Raw genomic sequence first — 21,155 nt, 5'->3', positions numbered from 1 at the left:
TGAGGGGCACCCACCTGTATGAGGTATCAGTCGGCCCCTACTGGGAGATGTCTCCCAGTTAGGCTACACAGAGATCAGGTACCCACTTGAGGAGGCAGTCTGTCCATTCTCTGAGCTCAAACACCGTGTTTGGAGAACCACTGCTCTCTTCAGAGCTGTCAGACAGGGACATTTAAGTCTGCAGAAGTTTCTGCTGTCTTTTGCTCAGCTATGTCCTGCCCCCAGAGGTGGAAACTACAGAGGCAGCCTGCCTTGCTGAGCTGCGTTGGGCTCTGCCCAGTGTGAGCTTCCCCTGCCTCTCTGTCTACCTACTCAAGCCTTAGCAATGGCGGACGCCCCTCCCCCTGCCAGGCTGCTGCCTCGCAGGTGGATCTCAGACTGCTGCGCTAGCAGTGAGCAAGGCTCCGTGGGCATGGAATCCGCTGAGCCAGATGCGGGATATAATCTTCTGGTGTGCCATTTGCTAAGACCGTTGGAAAAGTGCAGTATTTGGATGGGAGTGTCCCATCTTTCCAGGTACCGTCTGTCACAGCTTCCCTTGGCTAGGAAAAGGAAATCCCCCAACCCCTTGCGATTCCTGGGTGAGGCGATGCTCAGTTCTGCTTTGGCTTGCCCTCCGTAGGCTGCACCCACTGTCCAACCAGTCCCAATGAGATGAACCAGGTACCTCAGTTGGAAATGCAGAAATCATCCATCATCTGCGTCGATCACGCTGGGAACTGCAGACTGGAGCTGTTCCTATTCGGCCATCTTGGAACAGAATCCTCCTAGAGGGCATTTTTAACAGAAGAAAGGAGTGCAAAGTCCCTGAGACAGGGTCCTGCTGTGGGTGTTCAACAAAGAGGCAGGAGACCCGTGTGGTTGCAGCTGAGCACGCCAGGGAGGAAGGAGGGGGAGTTGAGCCTCAGGGAGATGGAAAGGAAGAAGACAGAGCTCCTGGTGGGTGCCTGACCAGTGCTCCAAATGAGCCAGGAAACCCCTGGGGCTTTTAAACAAAGGAATGACACAATTGTTACAAGGCCACTTTGGCTGCTCGGTGGAAGACAGTCTGTAAAGGAGCAGGGCAGAACCACAGAGACCAATCAGGAGCTAATCCAGAAGCAATGTAGTAGAGAGGATGTGGCTGGGGTGGGGTGGTGGAGGTGATTAAAAGTGGATGGATTCTGAAGATATTTTGAAGTATAGAGCCAAAAGGTTTTACTGGTAGATTAGAGGCAACCTGTGAGAAAGATGGGCATCAAGGATGACCTCAAGATTTTTGGCCAAGCAGCTGGAAGGATGGCAGAAGACTACAGGGGAAGTGTGCTTAGAGGTAAGGGGTAAACCAGGGATCTGGGACACATCAGACCTGAGATACTGATTAGACACCCCAGCAGAGACAGGTGGGGTAAGTCAGAAGGATACCCACGTCTGGAATGAACTGGAGCATTATCAGCACAGAGATGGTATCTGAAGTCAGGAGACCGGACGAGACTATCTACAAAGTGAGAGGACGAGACTATCTACAAAGTGAGCACAGACAGGAAGAGAAGAAATCAAAGGCCACAGCCCTGGGGCCTATGTGAGAGGCTGGGGAGGTGAGGAGGAGCCAGCACAGAAGACTGAAAAGGAACAGCTGGTACCACTCTGGGCTAGTGGAAGGCTAGAAACTGCACCCTCCAGACACAGCATCATGCTGCAGGCTTCTGGCTTGCCCCCTCAAACAGGGACATGGCCAGAATTGCTAAGCAAAATCGCATCTCCAGCTATCATCAGTTTAATGGAGTAAAAGTTTGTTTTAAAGAATAATGAGACCCAATCTTAGTATAGTAATCAATAAACCAGAAAGACAACAAACAAATCCATCAAATTGGCCAAAAATTTAAATTCTAACAATATTAGGTATAATTAAAGAGGTAAGGAAATGGAAAGTCTCTTCTTTCAATGTAAAATCTATAACAATGTAAAATTATAAAGCACAACATCTAGGTATCTACATACAAAGTGGTACTGTTTATGCAAATTTAAAATACAAACATAAAATCACATACTATTCATAGATATATACATGTACGTAAAATGAACTGAAAGGAAAACCCCCAGTGCAGCGAGAGTTCCTCTGCGAGGGAGAGGAGAGTGGCGAGGAGTGGGGAGTAAGGGAAGCTGCCCCTCAGCAGCAATAACTGGTTTTTAAAAACTATATTGAATTTGTGAAAAGAACTTGAAACAAATATGAGAAAATATTTATTATCAACTCTGCTGTGAATATATGAGTACACATAATAAAATACTTTGTATTTTTTTGTATTAAAAAAATCTCCAAATATGTTTTAAAAGCACAATAAAACAAGATCATCTGTTTAAAACAACAACTGTTTACTCTAATTATACCTACGCTGAAAGCCTGTAATAAAGCAAAAGGAGAGGAATAAATTCTGCTGGTGTAGCAACGCAGAATGTTAGGTCTCTAGCACAGCATGACACAGCACTTGGCAAAACTCCACCTCTATGTTCTGCTTCACTATTATTTGACAAACACTGTAAAAACAACTTTGAGCACATTACCCACAAATACGGTCGTTTAAAAAAAAAGTAAACTGAAAGGAAAAAGGTAAAACTACATTGTTTATCAGAAGTTCTAATCTAAATAGGGAATTAGGACATCAACGTTGAGCAATAATCTAAGACCAGGTTCAAATGCTTTCGGAATTAGATGAAAATACAACAATGAATAAATACATAGGTAGGTCAATCAATCAGTCAGCAAATGTAAACAATCCATGATAATTAATAGAAACTATAACTAATTCTCTTAAATATGCAAATTTAAGATATAAGTACTACCTCCCCTTAACAATTTAGATAATTCTGTAGACACATTAATTTTTATAAGATTCATCTTCTTGAAGAAGGTATACATGAGTATATACTATAATGATACCTTTATCTTGTCCCTTTTCTAGTCAGTGGGTAATAAGTATACTTGCTGAAACTCTTACACATTTTTCCTAACTTTTTACAACTGAATTGCTCTGTACCACTGAAAATGTGAGTAATTTCTCTTGTATATTTAGAAGTAAATCCAGGCTGATTCATTTCGTGTGTTACAGGGATTACATGCTTTTGAATTTTTACCTATATATTCAATGATGTCCTCATCACTTTCTCTTTGGAAATTTTCTCTAGATCAAACTAATACTTGTTAAGAAAAATATAGCAAGCAGGTAAATGTTTAATTCAGGGCATTTTAAAAAGCAGAATACTTTTTCAATTTTTTTTTCCTTTTGTCGATAAATCTTTGGGTTAAAAACAAGTTTCACAAAAAGATATTTCGATTCTCTCATGAGTTAGAACAGATGAACAGGTTTATTCTTCCTCAAAATTCGTCAGAGATAAATACTTAAGTTTGTTAACAATGTTTTTGAAAAAACAGCCATTTAACTTTTTCGGAATAATAAACACTTTGGAGAAGTAAACAAACGTTTTATTCCACAAATATGGAGCTGCCGTGCAGCGCAAGGCACTGCGCTAAGTGCTGTGGGTGAGCACATGTTACGCACTCACTGGCTCTGCTCATGACATGCTGAATCATTGTGGTGGGAGCTCAGGTGAGAGCGTGAATAATTTCAGAACAAGGTAGAGGAGGATTAAATGCTTTCAGGGAGGAAATTGTAAAATACTAGAGGAGTCCAGAGAAGAGAAGAATTGTTTCCTGAAAGAGGTATGGAAAAGGAAAATCAGAAAAGGCTTCATGACAGCAGTGGACTTGGCTGGATCTTGAAGGAAAGTGAGATTTTGATCAGGGCACTGGGAGCCACGTTTGTGTGCGTAGTGAGGGCTGGGATTTTAAGTGAGGAGTGTAAAGATGAAGAGTGATCAATGTCAAGTAGGCAGGAAATTCAAGCATGAGGGTAGGTAAAAGAAAGAAATGAGAAGGACAGAGGAGTAGGTAAGCAGCAGATTACAAAGGATTTTGATCAAGGTCAAGCGTTCACATTTTATTTTCTAGACAAATGGGAACCGATGAGAAACTCTGAGCAGAGGAGAGGTATGATCAGACACATGCTTCAGAAAGATGAACATCATGGGGGATAGGTGAATAGGAAGAAGGACAATCTAGACATGGAAAAACTAATTAGGAGTCCACTGCATATAAATAAGAGGTAATGAAAACAGGAATTAGGCAGTGTCAGTGGGAATGGAAAGGGTATGGAAGCAAAAAAAAAATTGTACATTATAAATAGCATTTATGAAAAATATGGTATAAAGCCTTACCTGATTCTTCTGTATCCTGTTCATCTATTAAACCTACTGAGACGCCTAAATCCACACATTTCTTGCTATGTGCCTTGGACTTCATGTGTTTTGTCAGATTTCCTTAAGGGAAAAGAATGTTTACTAAGCTTACATAGTATGATTTTGCTATTGCATTTGTAAACACTGGCAAATTTCATTCCTATTCAAGCCAAAGTACAGATTGTGGTCATACAATTCCAACGACTAAAATGTGAACAAAAGAAAATTTGGTATCTATCTGTTGTAACACCTTGTTATTTATCAGTTTATATTTTCTTTTTAAAATCTGCCTCCTCTACTTTGATAACATTTCCTTTACCTTATGTTTTCTATTCTCCAGTCCTTATTTCTTTCTGGGACATTTTATACAAACTTAAAGTCTCTTTCAGACTACACTGTGATCTGTAGTTCTTGGAGTGTGAATTCTCCACTTGTTATGTCTGCTGGCGTTTTCTCATTTGTTTCTTTGCATGCTTTTTACTTTTGGGTTTATCCTCAGCAAGATTGTTTTCCATGGAATCCTAAGTACTCTGGGTTGCAGAAACATCTCTATAAAGCAGTTTTCCAATTGCTTCTGCCTGGAACCTTAACAGTTTCATTGGTTTCAGACAAGGGACTCTGGACCAGTTTTTTCATTTGTTTTTGCATGGTATAGATACAGGGTTTTACTTTTAAGTGGATGGGGTTTTTCCCACATGGCCCAAAGTCACTGGACAGGAGGACTAGGCTTATTTCAGGAACCTCAGATGCTATCTCAGGACAGGCATGCCTGTAGGTATATATCTGGCCTCGATTCCCATAAGGCCTTCTAATTATTTTTGTTAGTATCTGTTCACCATGTTAGCTTTGAGTTTCTTATTTCTGGCACCTTGGAATTCACCTTTCAATGTTTCAAGCTTGACTATCTATGAAAAACTATTTTGGGTCATTGTAATTTTATAAACAGTATTTCTGGAGTAAGAAAAAGCATTTCCTGTATTCATTTCACTTCACATATAGAGGATAAGTCTCAAAATAGTACCAGTAAAGGAGTGTTTTCCTCTGGCAGCTGTTGTATCGACCTCTTTAAGTACGACCATGCTAGCTGAGAACCACTAGCCACACCTGCCTCAAGTGATCATTGAACCCAGCAGGGACAGCTCAGATTCTTCTCAGGATAACAAGCATCTCCAGTGGATAATGCCACACACAAAAACATTGCCAACAAGGGCAAGTCATCTTTTTTGAGAAACAGAAACAACTCTAAATGTTGAATTTAGTGGGCAAGGGCAAAGTAGTATTTGAGAATAAGTCTTTAGAAGAGCTCAAAATGTCTGAAACATTGGTCCAAATTTCAGGCTTGCAGTAGCTGAAGCACATGGAAAATAGCCATATTTATTCAATTTCTTGATGAATGCACTAAGCCTGTGAAACTGGTCATCCCTGTAAAGCTGATTTTTGCACTACATAGTACATTCTTGTCTGAGCCAACCGCGCAGGAACCCAGAGTTTGGTACTTAAGGAGGTCAGGCTTAAGAGGCTGCCAACACCAGATGATGACTAAGGTCCATCAAACCCTGACTTCTGTGATTCTGGAGATAACACCTAGATTAACACTTGGCTATCTCTGATATTTATGTTAAATATACTGAAAAAAATACGAAGCATATATGGCAAAATCTTAGCAATTATTAAAAGATTAGGGGCACAATGGTGTTCATTATACAGATCTCTACTTTTATTTGAGAGCTTTAAAGTTTTCACATTAAGAAATTATAAAAATGGTTTAGACATCTTACTATGGTTGAAATTTCCACTTGTAAGTCAAAATGTTTTGTGTGTTAATACTAACAATATTACAAACCAAATTATAAGGTCCACTAATAGTCCTTTTTTTTTTTTTTTTTTTTTTTTTTTTGTTGTTGTTGTTGTTGAGATGGGAGACTTGCTCTGTCGCCCAGGCTGGAGTATAGTGGCAAGATCTTGGCTCACTGTAACCTCCACCTCCCGGGTTCAAGCAATTCTCCTGCCTCAGCCTCCTGGGTAGCTGGGATTACAGGCACCTGCCACTGTGCCAGGCTAATTTTTTGTATTTTAGTAAAGATGGGGTTTCATCATGTTGCCCAGGCTGGTCTCAAACTCCTGACCTCAGGCAATCTGCCTGCCTTGGCCTCCCAAAGTGTTAGAATTACAGGTGTGAGCCACCGCACCTGGCCCTCTTCAAAATGTTTTTGCTCCCTAGATAGACAGCCATTGCAGGTTATTTACTTTTTAAGAAGCTAATGTATAATTATAACTAGACAAATTTGGAAATACAAGTTTTTAGTAACCATATTTTCTCTTAACTTTAGCTATTACTTATTATGAATCAACTTCCTAAATAATGTAAAATAAACAAAAATCTGCATTTCAATATACAAAATATTTAAAGTGTGCTTGAAATGCAAATTATCTCCTAGCAATTTTATAAATCTTGTGTGTTAATTTAATAAATAATTTTTCTGATAGATTTAATAAACATTTATCTGAATCCTCTGGAAAGCATGAGAGGTTTTGTTTCTGGATTCCTATAGCTACACACAGTCTAGCTTTCTGTGATATAAATGAGACTAAATCTTGAAGAGATACAAGCTCTCTATATATTTTCTGCTGACTGACCTTTAAAGCAGAATCGTGAAAACAAATCAATTAAAATTACTTTGAAAATGTACTCAGAAGGCAAATAATGAATTATGGATTTGTAAGCATTACCATCAGAAGCATCAAGTTTTAGCTCTACAGATTATTTGTCTGATAGCGTTTTGCTGTCTTTGCATACCGTATTTATACAGCATGCCATCACATCACTATTTCCTTCTGTTAGTAACCAGACACGTTCAATAATAAGTGGAGGATATAAAGTAAATCAGAGAAGGTGAAAATCTGGGGCCTAACTGAAAAAAAGGCCTACTATTATTTAACAACCTTTAAAAGGTGCTGTGGAATCTGTTTTACATAGATTCATAAAAAGTAGTCTTCAAAAAGGAAGCTGACCATAAAAAATGAGAAGTGTCATGCCAAGAATAAGGAAATCCTGAATTTCTAATATTTTTTCACCAGTCTCCTCAGCAAGGATAGCCTCCTTCAAATACATATTTATCATATAATTCCACATGACATCTTACAAAACAAAAAATTTAATGCAAATTCAGATATACAGCATATTAGAGATATGTAAGACACGAAAAGTGCTAACAGGCAATGCTCAATCTTCAAGGGTCGTTATGAACTGTCCACCATTTAGTTAACATTTATCTAAAATCTTTGAGTTATTTCACTAAGATTAACACTCTGTGACTCATCATATTTTTCCTTGCCAGGAAATCTCTGTAGTTTCATTTGGTTTACCACATCTAGGTTGTCCTTCCTTTTTTGCCCTTATTTCATAAATATTTTTTAAATACCCTGATTCCTTTTCTTCTTTCTATTGAGAAATACCCATTTCCAATTGTATGTTGCTCTTCTTGTATTTGATAACAACCTCTTGTACATGATAATCTTTTATTAGTATTATTAGCTTTCTAAATATACTTCTTGTCTGAAAGGAAGTTAATAGATGTTTCTTAATCATAGGATCAAAACAGGTGAAAAAGCAATAAATTCAGTTAAAAGACCAAAGTACTTTACCCTATCAGAGTCCTCCCTCAGGACCAGGAAGGAAAATCATCTTTAAACTCAACCTCCAACTACAGAGGGAGGTTCTACATCACAACTAAAGAACTGCATCCTGAGTATCCCTCCCAACCTCTCTCATTGCTTGAAACTTTTCTGAAATATTCAAAGCCACCTGAGGAATATTTTGCTTTTCCATCATTCTTGTTTCAGACACCATTGGCACTAAAAGAGCACTAATTTGAAGCATGTAGTTGTTACAAGTTATAACTCTCTTTAAATGCCCATAAATACTAGCCAAAAAATGTAATAAATTTTGCTAAGGAGTTGATCAATCTTTAAAACAAAAACTGCAAAGACAATCAACATACGAAAAAAGTAAATGTTAACTCCAAGGACAAAAGTTGTTTCTATTTTTAAAAATCAATTAAAATTTTTTTTTACAGATACTGTTTTCTCAGACATGTTTTCACAATTACCTTGCTTTGTTAAGATCCTTGGTTTTTAGAGTGGCATAAAAATCAAAATCTCAAGTAACAAATTGTTCCTGAAAAAGGAGCCTAACGGAAGAAGCAAACATTTAAAGTAGTATATCTATTACATGTATCAAGAAACTTGTACAGGGTAAAATTAACTATGAGTAAGGCTTATAAATAAAAACATATTTAAAAAACCAGAAAGGGTCCTAAATATAATTTTAATGATTAGTTCTGAGACTTCTTTATAAACATTAATAGAAACTATAGAAAATGTTTGAAGCTAAAATTTAACAGTATTAGTGTAAAAAAAAGCATCATGAAAAAAATGGCTATGTATGCCTAAAATTAGACAATAAAACAGAAGTGTAATTATTATAGAAGTTTCTGTAGTTATTATTTTAAATCTTTCTTCAATCTTTTAACACCCAGTGAATTTACCTGTGATCATGAAAATTTCTTTTTCTTCTTCAGCCCCAAATTAAATATTTTTGAAAAGGTATATTAATCATGTTGTACAACTGCAATTTAAGGAGTTAAGTTTTTTAAAAAGGGCAGTTGCTCTTTTAAAAATATTATATTTATTATATATTTATTCTAAAAGTGTACAATTAAAAATTTTCCAATGGTTCTAAAATTATATAAAGCAGTAAGACTACAACATTGACAAAATGTAATTTACATTAGTCTATTTAAGCTACTATTTCGTTGGTCAAAGAAAACGCATAGTTGGGTTTTAGCTCTAGCACCTAAATACACACAAAAAGGACCTTGAAGCAATGTGCATCTCATACCTTTAGTCTTAAAGGAGAAGTTACAGTAAGTGCAGTGGTAGGGGCGGACATCTGTATGGGTTCGTATGTGTTTCTTTAACATGCTAGGTTTCTTACAACGTATTCCACATTCTTCACAAATGTATTTTCCTCTTCCCCTGCCTCGGACATATACATACTCTTCATTTGACTTATATCTAATTTAAAGAAAAAAAAATGAATAGGGAGATTGGACACTATGTCTTTAAGAAAATAATGATGATTAAAACCAAAAATAAAACAAGGCACAACTTTTATACTCAACCAATAACAATTTTATGCATGTGTAAGTAACAGAATATTCCAACTTTTTACATCAATACTTAATACAGCTAATTCCAATCAAACAAACTTTTGCAATATTATACTTTGTTTTGTTTTTAGAGACAGTCTTGCTCCGATGCCCAGGCTGGAGCACAGTGGTGCAATCGTAGCTCACTGAAACCTCAACCTCCCGGGCACACATGATCCTCCCGCCTCAGCCTCCTGAACAGCTGGGACTACAGGCGCACACCACTGCACTCCACTACTGTATGTAATTTTAAAATACTTTCCTGTTTCTAAGTCATTGGTTAAATTTTTTTCTTCATTGCTAGATTCAATCACAATTTTTAAGTACTGAAATATTTTGGAGCTTTACTATAATTGGCTTTTATGATGTTTTTGCTCACAACGAAATACACAAAGATATCAAATGGGCAATGAATTCATCTGAGAGCAGATTCTCTAGGTCATTCCTTATTGTAAATCAATGTGAAAACCAAGGTTCACTCTAATAATTTAGTTTTCAGCTGCCTTCAAGGTTGTATAAGTACTTACTTCCCAAATAGTCATCATTTCTCCATCAAAATAAAATTATTTAACATAATGCTAACATATTTTGCTATGGAGATTCAGTTAATATGCTAAGAAACCTTGCAACATTGATATTAAATTGGCGCTAAGTCTTCATTCACATGAAAGCAAATGTACATTTAAAAAGTAAGTTTAAATGTACATTTAAGAAGTAAAATTTGTACTTGCCCTCCATCAAATATTTTAATTCTTCTTGGTTCACTTTTGATTAAGGAATTTTCTTTATCTTGCTCACTGTTAATTTCAGAGGCATCTTTATTGCTGAATTCAACTACTGTGGACTTTTGATTACCTAATGCTCTCTGAAAGGAAAAAAGAGAGAAACTAATTTAATAAAACTGAAAACACAAACATGCTAATCTTTCACCGGAAATTAAAACACGGCAGAGTACAGAGCATATGGTCAACGAAATGCATTTCAAAGTAGTAATAGGTTCAAAGGGCATTTGCTTTATCTCCTCCCTTATGAATCTGTCTCAATCACAGCAAAATGATAAATCTTATGTTACTTTAAAATTCCACCACAGGTCACTGACACCCCCAACTAAAGGCTTTACAACCTCCTACACCATGGTATTTCATAAGTTTACCAGAAACTTTTTTTAGTAGACTAAAAATTTTTTCTTCCATTTAACCAACCACTCATACTACCGTTTAAATACATTTCTTAAAAGAGTTTACTTTTGGAGATGGAAAACAGCTAGTTACCCCTTTTGGTAAAATGATGCCTCATACCCCTTAGAAACATCACTAAGTCTCCTTCAGCTTCAGTGCAGTATAAAGTAAAGCAGAAGCCCCATTTCCCATTATTTTACTTTTTCTTCCTCCACTATTTTAAATCATAAATCTTTTTTGAGATTGGGTCTCATTATCGCCCAGGCTTGAGTGCAGTAGTACAACCATAGCTCACTGCAGCCTCAAACTCCTGGGCTCAAGAGGTCCTCCCACCTCAGCCTCCTGAGTAGCTAGGACCACAGGCGTGAGCCACCACACCTGACTACTTTTAAAATTTTGTAGAAATGGGGGTCTTGCTCTGTTGCACAGACTAGTTTTATACGCCTGACCTCAAGTGATCCTCCCACCTCAGCCACCCAAAGTGCTGGGATTATAGGCATGAGCCACAATGCCCAGCTAAAACCATAATTATTTCTATCTTCTCAAAAGTTTACTGAATACTGTTAAATGTGACATCCAGGTCTAGCCAAAAAGTTAGGTTTTGGCTTGATAACAATTAAGTCTCTGGAAAAAAAAGGTAATGAACATCAAAATCAAAATGATAAAACAATGTGTGGTTTTCCTACAGGAACAATATAATAATATCACCTTGTGATTTTATGTAAGATTTTATGCTACCACCCCTTTGACGGTATGTTGTCTCACTTATGGTGCCATTCTATTTTCTCGGGTCCCTGTGAGGCAGGCAGCACAGGTGGACTATATATCCCAGTGAGGAAGGGCACTCTCAGGGTGAAGTTCCTAGGGCAAGTGTTAGGCAAACACTCAAACTCTAATCATCTGGCTGAATCCAATGCAACGCACAACTTTTCCTACCCAGGGCTTCTTTTATGCAAACCTCTCTGAAGAAATTATATGGTCAAGCAGACAGCTGTGGTGCTGAAATGACTTAATAATACTAAGAGATAAGAGTCTATTCATTATGGAGAGGGGTCTGTGTGGCCTCAGAATAATACCTTGGGAGGCCCATCCTTACACAGGCAGGAGTAAAGAAAAGTTGCTGCTCCACATTCCTCAAAAAGGCAGTGGGAAGAGCTACTGATGCAACCTTTCCTTCTCTTTTCCTGGCAAACAGATTGGCTTCCGCATAATTTGGAATATATGCACACACCTTCCTTTGACTTTATCCCTTCAACAGTAACCCTCTTTATTTTCAATATCAAATTCCCCTTTATCTTTTGCTCACTTTCGTACTATTAAATCTGGCTTCTACTTGCCAAAGTTATCAATGAGCTAAATGCCAAAATCTTAGTCTTTACATGCTTTAGCACTCTATGGATTATATGTTGAAGATGCCATGTTTCACCTAGAAATCCTTTTACTTCATAGCATCTATCTGTTCTTTCCCATTGTGAATCATAAATGCATTAACATTTGGGTTGTAGATAAAAGTCCAGTAATCCATCCTCCATAGCCACGTGCTCATAGACTCAATTCTCCAGTGATCTGCACAGTCCAGATATACCCATTTGCCTTCAACTTTATTTGACCTAACAACTCTCCTTGAATATCTTCTTCCATGTTTTGTGTGATGCCACTTTCTGCTCATTCTTCTCCTTCCTCTATGATCAATCTCTTTCAGTTTCCACACCGGAGTGTGGACTTTCTTCATCCATTCAACTTTTTAAATAGTAATGATCCCCAGGATCCAGTCTAGGCTCTCTCTTCTTCTTTATATCCTGAGCAATCTCATTAATCACAACTATGCGCTAAAGAATCTCTACTCTACACACTTTCACCCAGAGCTCTCTCCTAAGCTCCAAATCTAGATATGCATTTCCAGACATTTCTTCCGAGGCATTTGGTACTCAAGGAGAGCCACTTCTCACAAGCACTTCAGGAACATACATGGAGATTTGTTTAAATTCTAACGATTAGGTCTTATCTTCCAAGATTTAGTAGATTTAGAGCTTGAGAACTTAAATTCTACAGGTGGTTTGGATGCACTTTCCTTCACTGAGAAAGTATCATTGGTTCTCCACCACCATACACATGCTTTGGTTTTTACCTACGTTTCCAACTTTACAGCACTTTTTAACCAGACCAGACTCTTCAGAGTTCTTTAAATGAACCAAGTTTATTCTCATTTCCATGTCATTTCGTGTATTATTATTTTTTTTTATTCTTGCTGGGTGCAGTGGCTCACACCTGTAATCCCAGCACTTTGAGAGGCCGAGGTGGGTGAATCACCTGAGGTCAGGAGTTCGAGACCAGCCTGGCCAACATGGCGAAACGTGTCTCTACCAAAAATATAAAAAGTTAGCAAGGCATGGTGGTGGGCCCCTGTAATCCCAGCTACTCGGGAGGCTGAGACAGGATGATTACTTGAACCTTGGAGGTGGAGTATGCAGCGAGCCAAGATCGCACCATTGCACTCCAGCCTGGGCGACAGAGTGAGCTTCTGTCTTTAAAAAAAAAAAAAAAAAAATTATTCTTTTTGCCTGAAAAAATCCCTATCTTTTTTTAAAAAAATTTTGAACACTTAGCTAAAGTATCACCACCTTTGGAGTATCTTTGCTGAATTCTTATCTCTTCCACCTACTAGCAATGTTAGAAACTTCCTTCTTTAGAATTGTTCACACTTCTATGGTAATACTCATACTGCAATATTTTCCTACTGACAGATCTGTAAATGTTTATTAACCTGTGCTGCATGCTTATGAATCTGCTGAGGCCAAATACTTCTGAATATCTAGAGTCCAACGTGATATCCTTACCTATTATTCTAATCACGTAAATGACTTTCCCCCATTTTATAAAGCTGATAATTCTAATGAGACTGATTCCACAAATTACCCCAAATTATAGTTTCATGACCTTAAATTACTTTATAAATCTTGACCAAATCAACTTATCAAGTTGATTTGAATTATTTTGTGAAACTTCTCTCTTGTGCTAATGGCTCTCACAGCAACAATGGAAAAGAGTTGGAATGGGCATGGCAGGGGCATGTAGTTAATAAGCTCAAGACAAGTCTAAATGGCTTTCTGCTTATATTTCAGGATGAAATGCAGCTATCTTTGATTATCTACACCTGTTTCCCTGCATTAGCAGGAACAAAGCATAACCATGATTTCCTTTCACTTAACAAGAAACACAAAACCTTAATATAAGTAACACATTAAAGTAAAACCATGATCATCTGTACTACTAAATAAAGACTTACATAGTTAGCTGAGAAAAAAAAAGTGCTCAGGGTAAATTATTTCTAAAATCTTTCAAGACAGAATCACAGAAAGACTCCTGGTAACTTTTATCGATGTAACTCCTGGGGTAAATATATTACCCTGTCTTTCAAATAAGACACTTAAAGCACAATTTGCCACTCAAAATTAAAATATTTCCAGTTAAAATATTTAAAGGTATCAAGACACATTAAAACAAATTTGCACAAACCATATCTGAAGATAAATTATATTTCAAGTACCTTGCTTAAGTTGCTTTTCCACTTGCTTGAATAGACCAATAAATCTGACTTGGAGTGGGTAGTTATTGCTTGACAATATAGTGATTTTCCAGTGTTCTGTTTTGAATTAAGGAGAGAAAGTGCAACTTTTGTGGGCAAACCGAGTGGATTTGGATTACTGGAGCTTACTGTCCAATCAGTATAGGCTGAAGTTTTCTGGTCCTTCTGAGGTAAATGCAACGACTTCTGCCTTAAGAGATAACACCATGTAAAGTTGGTTGTGGTTTTCAGGCTAGGGAAAGCCAGCTGCTGGGTGTCCCTGATGCTAAACAATGAAAGAGAAGTGACTGGCCGTTGACTTTGCTCTTGGATGTTTACTTTGTCACCTTGATTTTTAATCCCTGGAGACTTCCTTTCTTGGTTATTGTCTGTACCTTTCAAAGGAGAAATATGAGTATTTTCTGAAGGGACAGGTGAATTTCGAACTGTAAGAGTTAATGATGTGGATGACTTGATGTTTTCAAATTCCTGCAATTCACTTATAGGTTCTATAACGACAAATTCAGAGCATCCTGTTGACGAATTATCAGCTGGCAAAACATTTGTCAAATTAACAGCCTCACTACTAATTTCAGGTTGAGAAAAAACATCCTTTTCCAACATCACACCGTCCAGGGGCTCTGTAGTACAAACCTGCCTCACTAAAACAGGCTTCTTCTGTTTACTAGCTTCATTAGCTCTCGGACTCAAAGGCTCTAAAGGGCTCACGTCTGTTGCACAAACAGCTCCATTTTCATCTTTGGCCCGCTTCTGGTGCTTTTCCATGGCGATGTCTAAACTATTTGCTGGGGAAAGCATCCTTTTACTCGAAGCTGAAGATTCTTGTTGAGGTGAAAGTCGACCAACAGATATTTTCTGAGTTATGGGCAAGGATTCTGATAGAGAAGAATTTTGGCCCATCTCTGAAAAAACATTTTCACGAACAAATTCCTTCTCTGGGTTTGGCAAAGCATTCTGATGACCTTTTTGCAATGTTGGCACAGAATTTTGTTCTTCACTGACTGGCACTACACTGTGATTAGTCTGGCAAATTGGCTGACTGGGCAGATCTTGGGTCACTAGTATTTGCGGCAGGGATGTGAGCGTAGCAAAACAGTACGCAGGAACATTACTCTGCAGGCGTACGGGCAGCATGAATGACGATGGCACCTTCTGCACCTGACTTCCAAGCGGCCTGAGCTCTGGTGGTGGCAGAGGATGCGAATTAGACATGCTATCAATCAATTTGGTTGGTAACGCTGCTGATGTCACACAACGATCTGGTCCAACTGGATCTGAAATAACTTGATTTGGCAAAGAATGCACAGGATTAGAAGAGCAAGACGGGCCTGAAGTGAAAACCTGACAATGCAATTGGTATTTGGGAGCAAAGCAATCCTCACTTTTAGAAGGCCCAGATAAAACAGAATTTTTATCTGGTTTGCTACCCTGTGTAGACACTTGCAGAGATAGCTGTGTGCTCTGGTGGCTAGGGGGTGCGTGGATTTGATTTAACAAATTGATGTCACAGAGCTGTTGAACAGGAAAGATGCTGGTAGAGCTGGAGTTTGACATTTCTGCCTGTAGATCCTTAACCTGAGTCTGACAGTGCAAAGTATTTGCAGAAAACTCAGCTAAAGATGTACTAGTGAGCTGAGGCCCCTGATATGGCACTGTGTTCACACTGGGAAGAGCAATATTTTGGAAAGATGTTGGGTTTACAGGAGACAGATGACTATCTGGGGCTATGTTTAAAGATATCTGCCGTACCAGTGGGCCTCTCCTTCTTTCTAAGAGAGGCACGTGCCCAGTCACTCCCCCTCGAGAAGGTGAAGATGGAGGCTGCAATTCAATAAGTGGTGTTGTCTGGGGTGGGGTGATGCTTCCACAATCAAATGATTTGCTTCTGAGATCAGACACCTCCATTGATGTTTGCGTGCAATTAATCTGTTCTGATGCAGCACGCCTCATTTCCCGGTGACTTCCAGGAACATTCAGCATGTTCAAGCCAGCTGGAATCATAAGAAACTCGGCTTTATTTAGAAAATCGATTTTGGGGGAAGCCTCTGTTTTAGAAATGTCCTCTATGTCTAAAGAGGCTGAGAAACTTGAAGTGTGAGATAAACTGCTCTCCCTACTTAGACTCCTGGAGAGAGTGGAATCAAAGCTCGATTCTGTTGAGGAATGTTCTATCTCAGCCAGACGGAGCCTTTTCTTTTTGGGTGGCAGCTTCTCTGTTGGCAATTTTGACAAGGTTTCACTACGCTGGGGCCAACTGAACTTCTCTGACTTTTCTTGATCGTGGCATTGAGCTTCCAGGTCCCGATCTGGTTCTTCTGTGACCAAAATCTCTGGAACTTGGATGTTGTGCTGCCGGACAAGTCTTGAGGGCTGTCCTAACACATGTCGTTCATTTGGACTCTTTCTGGAGCTTTCCTGAAGTTCTCCTTTGAGAGCGTCTGATAGTGCAAGCTGGTGAGGATGAGACCCGTCCCGAGAAGGGTGACCTTCCTCTTGGGAGATTCCTATCACTTTCAGAGACCCAGGCTTCCCTGTTCGATTCAGCTCCTGGAAGGAAACTGGGGAGGCTCTTTCAAAGGGCTCAGACTTGTCAAATGAGCTGGGCCTGCTCAGGGAGTTGGTGTGCTGGATGACGGAGATTCCAGTCCCGTGTCTCTGCAGTTCTATCTTGTCCTGGGCTGCTGAACTTATCTGTTGCTCCATGATGGTCGACAGCTTGGGATCCATGGTCTGTTCAGGGCCCCTGGCAACAAGGTGAATTTGGGAGTTTTGCAACTGTATATTTTTATGCTGCTGGTCACTTCTTATGGTAACATTATGTTTAGGCAAACTGGGATTAGAGCCCAGAGCATTCTGAAACTGAAGGCCTTCGGAACTTTTTGGAGAAGTTCCACTTTCATTTTGCTGAAGTTCATCATCATCCCCAACACTTTTCATTTTCCTCCTTTTTCTTATCTGGGGCGTCTGTTCCCAGACGCCAGAGGACCCAGCAACTCTGTAGTGTAGAATCTGCGGCTGCGGACCGCCGGGCACAGGGCTGTGCTCAGGTTCTCTCATGGCTACCTTTGTTTTTGGTCCATGTAACTCAGAACAGTAAAATTTCTTATGATTTTCAAAATTTTCCAGTTTCCTATACCTGTTTCTACAAGTTTCACACTCAAACATTGTCCCTCGCCCTTGATGAGACTTCTTTTTTTCTATATGTGGGCCTTGTGCCAATGCCTTGCTCCGTGCTGACATGGCTTCAGCAGCAGCATGGCATCCTTGGTGGCTCTCATCCGGGGATTGTCCAGTACCAAGAACATGACTTTCATTTGCTGAAGAATCTTCTATGGCTGCTTGTCTCACAAGTGTACGGGGATGTCCACTCTGGGGCACAGGAGTGTTAGGTCCTGATACAAAGACATCGTCATAGAAAGCGCCAATTTTGTCATCAAATGACTGACTTCCTCTTAGTGGATGAGGAGGAGGTATTATATTTGCAGGTACTGCTGAATAACCTGTGGTCGGCATGGAATTACTTCTTGTGATAGGTAAACAGTCAAGTGAAGGTACAGACAGAAGAAACACTTGCTTTGATTTTTCAGTAGGGGTGAAAGGGGACTTCGGTATATCAGAGCTTGAACTTGTTCTCCGTCCCACTGGTTTTAAATCAAACTGGAAAGAATCTTTAAATATGTATGATTTGGGGGAATCAATGCTTCCTCGTCTTGACAGTGAGGTTCTCCGCGGCTTCACGCTATCCAGTTGCTTGTCATCTACCAAAGCTTCGTTGTCTGAGATAAGCTTCGATATCCGCTCCTCAAGTGTTTTTGTGGCCAAAGGTGGGCGCATCTGACCTGGTAAAAGCAATGCCTTTTCCCCTGTGGGCAAAGCAGAGGGTGTTGACGTGGTGACAAGAGCTGCAGAGGGTCCGTTACTCCTTACAGACTCTTGTTCTGTGCTGGGTAATGTTCTGGCAAAGGGTGTTGGTGGACTCACTGTTTGATCGGCACTTTCAGAACGTGAAAAGTAACCAGAATCTGTACTTCCTAAACTTCGAGGACTCAGGAGCTTTCCTTGCTGCTCTTGGGAATAATCAGTAGCCTGCTGCCTTTGTAGCTGGGCGTGTATCGTTCCTATATGAGAGTCTTGCTTTCCTTCCAGTGGATTCATGTCACCTTTCTGGTGGGACTTCTCATTAGTCTCCAACCTGGAGACTCCACCCTGGGACACGTTGGCTGAAAGTGGCTGTACGTTTATCACCTGAAGGTCCTTCTGCTTTTGTGCACTAGGAAGTTCAGGCTTGGGATCCACGGCCTTTGGACTGTCAGTTCTTAAGGGGGACACGGTGACATGGTGGACCACAACTTTTGGTAACTCTGTCACAGCTTGTGATTCTGCAGATTTGTCCTGTAGCAAAAAGTCACCTACCACATTTTCTGGATTGCTTGGAGTGAAGCTTGATTTTAGTAAAGTTTCAGCATTTGACATCCTCTTTATTATGTGCACAGGCTGCAGCTCCATGGCACCCAGGTCATGCTGTCTCTCATCAGTGGTGCCTTCCTCCTCGCTCTCCCCACTGTCTTCTACGTCTGAATGAATACTAAGTGCTTTGGGGGACTCGTGGGACAAGAACAAGCCACCAGCATCTGGCTGCAAGACAAGACCCAGTTTGATAGTATGTGCGTGGGATTTCTTGTGCTTATACAGATTACTTTTAGTCTTAAATGAAAATCCACAAGTCACACAGGGATAGGGTCGCTCTCCAGTGTGGGAGCGGATATGCTTTAAAAGCACACTAGGCTTTGCACATGCTCTATTGCAATACTCACAAATATATTTTCCTTGTTTTTTTGGCTTCTGATCTTTCAGAAGAAGATTGCACATTTGCTCTACGCTTTGATTAACAACAGAGGCAACGTGAGTTGAATTATAGATTGGCGTGGGGGGCGACTGTGTAGAATTAGCTGGACTTATTGACAAAGGTGAAGCAGAATCCATTTGCTGGTTTTGAGGAGTAACCTGAGATCTACTGGAAGGTGAAGTTAGGCCTACAGATGATGTCACTGCTATATTATAAACCTGTTCAAGTTTGGCATTCTCTTGATTTTGCAGATTTGTCAGTGATCCTGTGAAACCTGAACACCCTGGAAGCTGTTGATCATGTTGGTTGGATTTGGGAACAAAGTGTTCATGTTGATGATACAAATGAGAAGCTGACTGCACTGCCCCTTGCTCATTCTTCTGAGCAGCAGACACATGGACTGTGTATGAGGTACAAGAAGACTGTGATTCAGCAACCAATTCTTGTGAAGTCTGATTTGGGGCATCCATTGAACTGTTTTTTAATTTGGAAGGGGAACGTGCAGTTTTATTTGGCCTCAGTTTTTCTGTCTTAATTGCACAAGATGAGCCCTTTTGTGACAAGGTGCTCAGTTCTGGCTCCATTGCTTTCAGTAAGACATCGAATGCGGTGTTTGTATAGGAGGGGGACGTAGTGCCACAATGAGAAGAGATGCATTCGCTATTGTCAGTCCTGGTTTTACTTGACAAGGAACTTGAGTCACATTGTTCATCGAGGACACTGAATTTGGCAGGGTCAGTGCCTTCGGATCTCCATCTGCGCAGTTCAGATGGATGCTGCAGAAACAAGGGCTTCTTTGGGGAGACAGATACTTCGGATTTTGAGGCTTCGGCAGTTATTCCAGGTGTTTCTCCGTTTTGTTTGGTAAACTGCTTCCCATTTTTTACAGGAATATAATTCTGTTTCTTGTGAGACTCCGAAGCACTATGAAGAATGGCGAAAGATGACTCTTCTGTATTTTGTTTATGTTTTGCCTGAAGAGGATTTCTCAGTGGGGATTTTGGTATTTTTTTCAGGTGATTCTCAGTTACGACCTTTTTGCGTTTCACACCTTTAAGGGATTCCGAAGTTCCTTTAACACCAGCCTCTAAGATTTCTGTTAAAAAAACAACAACAAACAATTGGTAACATTGTACATACACCAACTATACTTTTTTGAAAATTAAGATTATTATCATAAGGACATTATGACAAGTGAAGAAAGTAGTTTAAGGAAAGTCTATTTTTTAAATAAAACTGCATTTCTGCATTCCAGAAATTGAACAATGTTGCCAATCAAAATCTACTGAAACACTCATGCAAAGACCTAAGTGTGCATTTCTAGAATGCTTATGTTCCTTTCTTGAGAAATCAACATCCTGGAACCAGAGCTTTCAAAACTCAATTATCTTTCCCCTTTTCACTCTCACGCTTAAACAGTGCTCCACAGGGTTAAAGAAACTGATAACTAACAAGAAGTTTTGAGCTTGTCTTACAGCACTGCAGATAAGGAAAACAGCTTGTTAGAATTCCCTCTGCTTGTAACAAAACTGGTTGACTGGTTGAAGCCGGTTGGAACTAGTATGGTTGATGGGGATCTGCACAGAATAGACTTCTTGACAGATGAGGGACTTCCTGACATCACAGCCAGTATTTTCACCACAGGTTTCACACCAACTCCCTCCGAATTTGCAAAGGCAACCCATGAAGAGACAACTGTGCCTGCTCAAGGGACTTTCCAAACTTCCCCTCCCTTTCCAACAATCATTAACGAACCCCGAAACCCCTCCTCCAGCATCTCTTCCTTTTAGATACTGCTTTGAGCTGGTAAGGGAAGACAGAATTGAGCCCATCTCCTGCATGGCTGCCTTGCCATTAACCTTTCTCTCTATAAAAATCCAGTGATTCGGTGTTTGGTTTTTCATTGCGTGCAGGCAAATGGACCTAGACTGGCTTGGTAACAATACCTGAGGACTCTGTCTACACAACAGTCTGAGAAGGCTGGCCAAAAAGAAGAAAATTCGGCCGGGTGCGGTGGCTCATGCCGGTAATCCCAGCACTTTGGGAGGCCGAGACAGGTG

General features: G+C 39.8%; 1 protein-coding gene across 7 annotated transcripts in view; it reads right to left on the bottom strand.

Moving 5' to 3' along the window:
• HIVEP1 (HIVEP zinc finger 1) overlaps positions 1 to 21,155 on the bottom strand; it is a 157,453-nt gene that overhangs the window by 25,091 nt on the left and 111,207 nt on the right. For 6 of the 7 annotated variants that reach the window (XM_050789568.1, XM_050789570.1, XM_050789571.1 and 3 more), the window contains 4 exons: positions 14,211 to 20,191; positions 10,217 to 10,350; positions 9,176 to 9,351; positions 4,255 to 4,356 (listed from right to left, as the gene is read on the bottom strand). In XM_050789568.1, coding sequence (XP_050645525.1) covers positions 4,255 to 4,356; positions 9,176 to 9,351; positions 10,217 to 10,350; positions 14,211 to 20,191 — 6,393 coding nt within the window. The remainder of the gene's footprint in view (positions 1 to 4,254; positions 4,357 to 9,175; positions 9,352 to 10,216; positions 10,351 to 14,210; positions 20,192 to 21,155) is intronic. The other variant, XM_050789573.1, reaches the window with a different exon arrangement.

This window comes from Macaca thibetana, chromosome 4 (assembly GCF_024542745.1).
Source record: "Macaca thibetana thibetana isolate TM-01 chromosome 4, ASM2454274v1, whole genome shotgun sequence".
Taxonomy (NCBI): domain Eukaryota; kingdom Metazoa; phylum Chordata; class Mammalia; order Primates; family Cercopithecidae; genus Macaca; species Macaca thibetana.
The sequence above is the reverse complement of the archived record's forward strand: the minus strand, read 5'-3'. Positions and strand labels throughout refer to the sequence as shown.